At 35.1% G+C, this 10,010-nt stretch overlaps 1 protein-coding gene across 1 annotated transcript; it reads right to left on the bottom strand.

Moving 5' to 3' along the window:
• Window positions 1–1,846: 1,846 nt before the first annotated feature.
• Window positions 1,847–9,202, bottom strand: LOC129882837 (probable F-box protein At2g36090). Its single transcript, XM_055957312.1, has 2 exons — window positions 9,035–9,202; window positions 1,847–3,143 (listed from the first exon to the last, which is right to left on the bottom strand). The coding sequence occupies exon 2, from the start codon at window positions 3,130–3,132 to the stop codon at window positions 2,005–2,007; it is 1,128 nt and encodes a 375-aa protein (XP_055813287.1). The 5' UTR covers window positions 3,133–3,143; window positions 9,035–9,202; the 3' UTR covers window positions 1,847–2,004.
• Between the last annotated feature and the right edge of the window lie 808 nt (window positions 9,203–10,010).

A 10,010-nucleotide genomic window follows, 5' to 3' on the forward strand; every position in this document is an offset into this window, starting at 1 on the left:
CTGATACATGCATCAAATGTTAAATCCGTATTTTGACCATACAATTAATGTACAGTGACTAAGAAGACAAAGCGCAAAGGCAATTTTGTCCAAAATTTACTTACATTGGCTAACCAATTAAATATTCAAAAAGTTAATCATAGATTACTTGCAAGCTTCTAAATAGGCTACATCACAAAATTAACACCAAATTAATTAGTCGAAATTAATTTAGAGACATGACTACGTGTTTGCCATCTTCTTTAATGATTGTTGTATTATATAATAACAATCCATAATAACACATAACAAGCTTAGTGTGATATACAAATGATGGAACGATCACAACGTGCTAGCAACAAATACAGATTTTTAAGTCAATACAATTTTCTATTCCTTTGTAACACAATGAGTGTTGAACGGGGATGAAAATCATGAAATCTCAAGTTCAAATTTTAATGGAAGTAAAAAAATATTTGATACATATGCTGATAGAAAGTAGCAGATGTTTGATGAAAATCAACTCACTCAGAGCCTTGCTAAAGTTTATAAAAGAATTGAGTCATCAGAATTTAATAAAACGGAGAAAAAAAATTCGACAACAAAAAACTTTTCTCTTAACCGTGGTGATAGACCACCTTATGGCCGATGTGATTACCAGCCAAATGGCAAAAAGACGAAGTTGAATGCGACTCTACTAATACCAATCTCCTCTAAAGTAATAAAAAGCAACTCTGTCTATCCGCGGTGACATAATTAAGAGGTATCGATCACCATCATAAAATAAAAAATAATTGCAAGCGCATTTTGTACACTATTTGGATCCACCAATGTGACATATTAGTCTAATTACTTTATAAAGTTGTGTTGAAAGTTTATTTATCGCCACAATTATAGCTCAAAAAAGTAATTCAAATTCCTTGTGCACTCTGATAAAGTGCATCAAATATCAGAATCTTATGCATAAAGGAGAGAGATTAAGGCCTTATCTTACTAGTAAATATTTTTCAAATTTGAAAGAAGAAAAAAGAAAATAATTAATAGTATTATCTTTTTGGAATATTATCATAGTGAAGTGGAAAATACTAGATTGTATCCCCAACTCCTCAACGTGGCCGTTTGTCCAATGCACACTTGAGCTGAAAGTCTTTCGAAAACAGCCTCTCTACCTCCACGAGGTAGTGACAAGATCTCAGTACACTTTACTCTCTTCAAACCCTACTTTATGAAATTTCACTGGACATGTATGTTGTTGGTTGTTGTTGTATCTTCTCTTCACTCCTTACAATGGACTAGCTAGCTAGTAGATTCACAAACTCAGCTGCATGGCTTTAGCAACAAGTTTACTGAGGGAATTGACGATTGATTGAGGAGATTTCATCACAACTCTATGCTGGAGCATGGAGTTAGATCACAAATAGTAGAAAAAGAGACAAATTGATCAGGTTACTCAAGTTACAAAGGAAATCGATCACCATCATCCTCTTTACTTACGAGCATAAAGCATTAGATACGCCAGGTTCAACCTTGATAGGAATGGATTTCTCAAACACAAATACAAGATTTGCGCAAAAGTTACTTGGTTCCCCAAAACCCCCCACTTGATATCCTAAATCCGCCCCTGCCAAACTATCCTTCGAAACTGTGTGAAGAGTCAAGATAATCATCGTAGGGCCAGCTTCCATTGCTGAACTTTTGAATCTTCGACAAAGTTTATCATTCTAATCCAACAAAGATAGTAACCTAAAAGATTCCTCAACTCACCTGTTAGTTTCATGCCAACATAAACGGTAACAATTACATCCGACAAATTTGGAATAATACAGAAAAGATTAGCAAGACACACACAAGAATGACAAAACACAAATCGAGAAATGGTCCAAATAAATGGTAACAAATATTTACAAAGCAAAGGACGCTGGAAAATCAGCAGACCATTTGCTGGTCAAAATTGCATTTACATCAAGATCAGAGTGGAGAGAACTGTCAAGATGATCAAAAAAGAACTACACATAACAACTCATGTCACCACAAATAGAAACAGGCCGTGATGCAAGTCATAATGCCTCCTAATATATAAAGTCTATCTAACCTGCTCTCATTTCTCATTTTTTCTTCCCGTAGCTCACTTTGCACCTTTGAGTACAGTTGACATGATTCGAGCGCCTCGTTGTAATTCTTGCTCCGTTTGCAGCTTAACGCTTCCTTGAGGACAAGTAAACTGTTTCTACCATTTAGATGTGCACCTTCCATGTCTCCCAATTGCATGCTTAGTTCTGTCAGTTTGAGAGTTGTCGGCACACCTCCCTCTTCTGTATAGATCACTCTGAACTTCATAAGAACGATACACTCCACAGCTTGACAAGGTAGAATGTCTTTGGCAGGAAGAACTGAACCGAAGCGAAGCAGGAAATCCTTATCTGTTGGCCAATGTCTTTGCCCTCCGAGGGGACTCCAGCTCGAGAGATTAGCAGCTTGTTTTATTTTGGTATTCACAACAATCCAACTGAGGCGTATTCCGTCCCTGAGCTCTTGCCAGAGTTTACCATCTTTCCTCTCTTTCTCCATAGATGTGATTGGAGGCAATCCATCAGAAACTGATAAAGTAACTTCACCTGCATGTTCATCATCTCTAGTAGAGTACGTGAAAAGATCAATTCGAAATGGACAGCTGTAAAACCAATGTGGGAATCCATTTGCATTAGGAATGCCCCAAAGGACTTTCGAGCATATTGGTTTATCTTTGTATCTTACATCGACAATAGAGACAAAATCTGATGGAGCAACAATTTCAATTTCATCCATGTCACCATAATATTCAGCTTCAGTTAATTCTTCAGGATACTCGAGATATTCATTCCATCGACATTCAGGCACTTCCTTGTTCACGATAAGGGGGAAGCAATCAGCATAGAATTTTTTAAATCCACCAATAGAAGATATTAAACTTTTGACTTCATCCCTGTTGGTTGAAGGCCACATGGAAGAGCATACATTTTCCCAAAGCTTCTCTTCCTTGGAGATTGAGCAGAATGCTTCACAGGCACAGGCGGCACTAGCCAAAGTTGCACCATCAAGGCGCCCAAGTATGTCGTAGAAAAGATCACTACTTAAGGATCCTGTGCTTTCAGCAGATGTAACTGATGTGGCCATTCTCAGGTCATCTGAAATAAAACCAGATAGCGAAGATTAATCGGATTGACAAAGCCAGGCGAGCTTATTAATAACCAGGAAACAGCAGCTGCCATCTCAACGCCAAAAGTAGTCCATCCGGCTCATCAGTGTTTTAAAAAACGTTTTCGGGGTGAGTCCCGGGGTGTATCAAAAACGTTCTGGGGCGCAAATTGAAGACGTAACCATAGGGCGGCGTAAGTCCTAGAATTTGGGGCGTAAGCCTCGGGCATAAAAACATAAGTCCTAGGCGTAAAAAGATACGCCCCAGAGGTTTTTTTTATTTTTATTTTTATTTTGGGGGGGGGGGGTTAATCCATTTTTGCTTTAAATCGTATTTTCTTATTATTGGTGTAATGATATTTATATTTTATGTTATCATGTTTTTTTAGGTTGTAGTGATTTATTTTAAAATCTATAAATAAACTCGTATAGAAAATGGCATTGCTATAAATAATGTTTTAGATAATCGTGTCCAAAATTGATAGGATAGATGTTTCATAGCACTATGTTCCTGAGACAACTTTCTTTATTTTTTGTCATTACTCTTACACTTTTTACCTTTCTTCTTCTTTAAAATATATAAACAATAATCAGTCCAAATATTAATTGAGGGTGAGAAGAACTAGTAAATGTGAAGATGAATAATAATTTTATCTTAAAGATTATTTTGGCTATTATCATTTTTTTTGTGTTGTTAGTTGTTACCTTTCTCAAATAGCAATTATAATATTGTTTTCTGTATTATTAATTATGAACACCTTTCTCAAATAATAATTATGATATTTTTTTCTCTATTATTGGTTATTTATTAAAATTTATTTGTAAAATCATTGAAAATTTTACTTTTGCTTATTTTTTAAGTAATAAAATTATAAAATTGAATATACATGAGATGTACACCCCATAGATCCATGGGACTTACGCCCCATGTCTCGGGGTTTACGCTTCGCCCCGTACTGCATAAAACGCCTCGCCTTACACCCCCGCATTTTAAAATACTGCGGCTCATACTTCTAAAGGCTGAGACACCTCCAAATTGATGTTTGTTTTTTTGGATTGGTAAAGGTATAAACTTTATTGATGAAGCAGCAGTAAGAATTCCTACGAACACCACCATGAAAGCAAAAGAATACAATTAAATTTAATTTTGCTAATTTGCTCTTTCCTACTCTCAAAACATCATAAATTCATTTATTTCCAAATTGTCCACTATATACCAGGCATTATGGTTTGCCATGTTTTCCTTGGCTATTCAGCAGTTATTTTCAAACTACAGGGAGAAAAAAACTACGTTTATGGGTTACCAAGAAAAAGAAATGGTACATACATCCTAGAACATAAATTAGAGGAAACTATTACTTCAGCTGTCTTTGACTTCCCCCTTCTAGTCTAGTTGTGCATCTAAAGAAGTTGGCAAACTTGAAGATTAACATGTATTAAAAATGATCTATGAAGCTTTTCACTAATTCAATTAGAAATAGGTGATGTACCTTGCTATCTTACCAGAAGTTCAAGATAGAGCAACTTTTACAAAGGTTTAATCTACGATGCAATACAATACAACATCTCTATACATGCATGTGATTTTGTAAACAATATGTAAATCTGAGAAGACAACAGTACTTTAGACAACAACAACAACAACATACTCAGTGAAATCCACAAGTGAGGTCTGGGGCGGGTAGAATGTATGCAGACCTTATCATTATCTCGTGGAGGTAGAGAAGTTGTTTCCGAAAGACCCTCGGTTCAAGTGCAACAAATCCAGGTACAAAGAAGAAGGAGACAATGGAGAGAATATAGCAAGTAACAAGGTAACAGTGCGAAATCTAACATAAAGGAGACGAAAACAACAATAAAATAATGTGATAATCAAAACACAGTAAACAACATACTAGGATTATTGAAAACATTAATAAACAATGATATAAATCAAAAACCAAGAATTACAATAAAACAACTAGTATCATGGCAAACACCAGCCACCCTAAGCAAGACAACACTACACTACCAAATAACCTTCTACCATAATACATGTCCTCCACACCCTCCTATCTAAGGTCATGTACTCGATAACCTAAAGTTGCATCAGATTATGTCTTATCACCTCTCCCCAATACTTCTTCAACCCACCTCTGTCTCTCCTCGTATCTTCTATAACCAACCTCTCGCACCTCCTCATTGGTACATCTATGTACCTCTTCTTCACATGTCCAAACCATCTCAGTCTAGCTTCCCTCATCTTGTCCACCACAGAGGCCACTCCCACCTTATCCCGAATATCCTCATTTTTAATCTTGTCGCTCCTAGTATAACCACACAACAGTATTTTAGAATCTAATATATATGTAATTTTTTTGACGACAAGGAAAACCTACAACTTCTACCCTTTGGGTGCGCACAGAGAAAAACCTTCACTCCTATGCAATAGCTTGCAAACCACACAGGAGAGGTAACCCGCACTAGGCAAGCTCGATACGACGAGCTCGACCCAGTAGGAAAACCCCCTTACTTTCGCTGGCAAGGGGACATGGAAGTCTCAAGCCCAAACCACTAGGCCACCACGAAGGGTTCTAATATATATGAAATTTCACAAGTTTTACTTCAGATCCAGTTAGACTCTCAAGTAATCTTACATAGGACGAAACTTCGCGACAACACATTACTTCAGATCAGATTCACAGTTTGCTTACATGCCCCCTTAGGCACATCTCTCTTTCTTAGTACTCTGAAGAAAAGATGGTTGGTTTCATAAAATTTTAGATTTCTTTCCTCTTTCTTCTTGCGCGAAACAATGTTCATTTTCTTGAGAAGTATACTTCTAGAGACTTAACAATAGAATTACAGGGGATCCTATTATGTGTTCTTTAAACTGGGGATTAGTTTAGATTCTTAATAATGCACAACCATAGCTGTTGGGATCCTATGAAGCACCATACTGTAGTCCGATACAAGAATCCAACTGTATGAATCTTATAACTATTCAATGTGTGTATCTCATCCGTACCTTAAAATTCTAGCAGGCAGTATCCTTTCATTTATATGAGATGTTTGTGATTCTGAATTTTCTTGAGTAACATAACATTCATGGTGACTCATGATGCGACAATGCTGATACTGATATTGAAAGAAAGCAAAAAATTTAGTTCAAAGGTTTTTGGGTCCTATTTGTCACAATTCCTACTATTGTACTATTATATCTTCACCTCGACCACATTAATCTTTGTCAAGAAGGTGTTTAAGATAGCGACCAATAAGGCATGGTTGGTTATCCACAAGAAGTTCAATTCAATTTCCTTTCCTAATTATGACATGTATCTTAGGATAACTTGTGTAAATTACAAGATTCACAATATTGGCAACTATGATTTTGCTGACTTTGTAACACAGCTAAGGTAAATAGGAAACATCCATAAAATTCCACAATCTGCACTTTGTTTCTTAAAAATTCTCCTTCATCCATTTTAGGAAACAAAGGAAAAATATTTTATGGTCCTACATTGGTAAATTCTAGCCAAAATCAAAAGCACTACATTAATAAAAGCGATCATTTTAACCTTCAGAGTAGAATAGAAAAATTCCTATTCTCACTAGTACGATCTTATGGTAAACCCTCTAGGGTATCCAACTCCTCTTGTACTATAGGGATGTTACACACGCATGATCAAATCTTGCATGAACCAATCAGGCACCTCTTGTTTCAAAATCAACATTGGCAATAACAATTGAAGGTTACATCAAATATAAGTACCTACATGTTAGTTATGACAATTGCAGCTTAATTGACCCTGTAACTGGTATCCGACACCCCTTAGTTTGAAATCACGATTGGCAATTCTTTTTGATAAATCACATTGGTAATTATATTAGAAGGTTATCTCTAATATAAATAGCAATACATTAGTATTCCTTGAGCAAAAGTTAATTGATATAAGTGATGCTGCACTTTTAGCTATGACAATCCAATTCCACTCACATTTCATAAGGTGGTATAAGAAAAGGAATTTCAATGCTTTACCTCAAGGTTGATTAGAGTAAAACATTTTCGTGTTTCACACTAAGCTCTCTTTGACAGTCAGCAACTCCTGAAATCAAGTACCTCTTAACGACTTATAAAAGGCTGAGAACTGGATACTATTTTGGTGAAAAGCTGACACAATTTCAAGGCTTTTGGGTGTTTAATAAATATACAAGATCCCCAAGTTTTAGGTAGTGAAGTTCAAGATCTTCTTATTCTTCCCTATACCAGCCAGTCATAAGCTAACGAGTGCCAATATATGTCCGTATTCTGACTCAAGTAAATGAAGGAAGAAATGTAGCAGTCCAACAAGGTAAGGAATTTTATAGCCAAATCTCAATATGTTTTATGCTGACTACCGCTATACCAAAAGCCTCAACACTGATAGTTAAACATGGTTGGTGAAAGGGGATATTTAGATTCATTTTCGCTACCGTTCCAATTTCCACCACGACCCACCCATGTCCCAACATTATTCTTTCCACAGGCACTTCTAATTTTCTTTCTCTTTTTCTCTCTTAATAAGAGCATTACCATAAGAGGTAAACCCTTCTTGAATAATTTGTGCAAAACTTGAGAGCATGCAGCTGGTGACAAATTATGTTCCATCCTAATTGGTTGCAAACTGACAATAATTAATGTTAAGACAAAACCACTAGAGACTATGAAGTCATGATATAGTCCAACAATGAATAAGAGGCAAATTGAGCTATATATGGCCCAATTTGCAAGGAAAAAAAGTTAATTTGGTGTCTAAATTCTTCAACAATTAACAGCTGCCTTGCTGCAGAAAACAAAGTAGAAAATATAATCAAATCCTCAATGTCAAAGGCTTTCTCACAAGTCACAACAAACCCCCAAAACTCATTGCTAAATTGCGCCTGAATATGAAATCAAGTTCAAATCTAAATTTCAAACTCCCTTCTGTTCAACATGTCTGAAGGAAAACAGAACTATCAGCACAAACACATCCTCCTCACCCCCATCCGTGTTTTTCTTTTTTTTCCCCCAATTATATGGTATTATTAATACCAAAAACCTCCTGAGAACATGTAAAATGTATAATGTACCATGACAAGGAATAAAAAAACTATTACATACAATATTGTTTAGTTGCAGAATTTGGAAGAACTTTGAGTGTGTTAGGTATGGAAGAAAACATTTCTAATTTTCTATGTTCGGTTGGTCAAAATTTTTCGAGAGGTCAATTGGCAACTGGCAAGGCAAGGCCATACGCCTGTTTGGCTCCTTGTGGAGTATAGCTCATATCCAAACATCTGATTGGGGAACGGGGCAACGCCAAGAAAAAAAGTTCCGCTAAAATGAGGAAAATGATTTCCCTGACTGAATTAGGGAAAACAAAATTCCAAAGTCTTTCCCCACCCTCCAACACACCTCATCTTCACCCCACCCATAGCCTATCCCCACCACCCCAGCCCCACCTCCCCGATAGTAATATGTCTAGAATATATATACAAATGCTTTTAAGATAACTTTTTACTTACTTACTGAACACACAAAAAAAGAGATAACTAAGAAACCCACTTATTTTCCTAGAAATCATTTTCCTTTGTAACGATCACATCCCTTAGTGGCAGATACGACCCTTCTAAGTGCTCAACAACAGAGAAGCATTCTAGAGAAGGTAAAAAAAACTGAAACTTTGTACCAATTTCACAATCAAATGACTGTAAGTTCTACAGCAAACAAAACTAAACAAAATAACAAGAGAATTCACCAAGTTCAGCAACATACAGATATTTCCACCAACAAATTAACCAAAAATCAGAAAACTACAATTAACCCAAGTTAAAAAAAAACACAAACTTGAAAAACAAAAACAAAATTGAAGATCAAACAAACCTGGGAACTGGGGAGCTCAACTCACCAAACTGCTGATTCAGCTAGAAATACAATTGACAAAAGAGGAAAAAAGAAAATATCTTGGGCAAATTTCCAGTTGTGTCAAGTGGGGTAGTAATGGAAAATTGAAATTGAAAAGAGATAATTTTGTACTATAATTGAAGAGAAAGGGGGTTCAGGAGTCACTTTCTTTAAAGTTTAAAAAGATATTTTATTGTAATTATTGTGGATAATAATAATCCAATAAAATGAATCTCAAAAGTTTTGTAAAACAACAATGCAGAAAAACCATTTCAAATCAACATTCAAGAACTCCACTGTTCTGCCACGTATTGATCATCGTTCAACATTAACAACAACATTTTATTTGGCCCTACCAGCCGACGAATTTTACTAGGTAAACCATATTTTTATTCGTTCACTTCAAATTTTATATAGATTTTAAAAATAAAATATTTATATTAATTATTATATGATTTTATATTTTAGGAAATAATTTAAAAAATAAATAAATAATATTGAGGATAAAATAGTGAAAATATATATATTATTTCTTGATATGATAAAAAGTGATCAATAAAATATTAGAATTAAAATAGTGAAGCGGTTTTCTCATTCTTAAGGAATTTCTGGCCGATAGGTGATTCGGTTCTTTTAAATTGTTTTTCATTATTAAGAAAAGGTAACAAAGATAAATTATGAGCTTGTTTTATAGTAAGAGTAATTAATGGTTGTTGCATCAAGGTCAATCTATTCACACTGTCTTATAATATTTTTCCTTGTTCACTAATAAATCGACTAATTAAACTCATGTTTCTATAATCAAATCGATCCTCCGATTTAATTGGGGGAAAACGTCTATGAAAAGATAGCTTGAATTTATGCATGGTTCGTTTGTTTATTTTATTCCTTATCACTAAAATGCTATTTCTTAATTCTAATTCATTTTAAATCCACTCAAAATAGAATTTTTAAA

This window comes from Solanum dulcamara, chromosome 3 (genome assembly GCF_947179165.1).
Source record: "Solanum dulcamara chromosome 3, daSolDulc1.2, whole genome shotgun sequence".
Taxonomy (NCBI): Eukaryota; Viridiplantae; Streptophyta; class Magnoliopsida; order Solanales; family Solanaceae; genus Solanum; species Solanum dulcamara.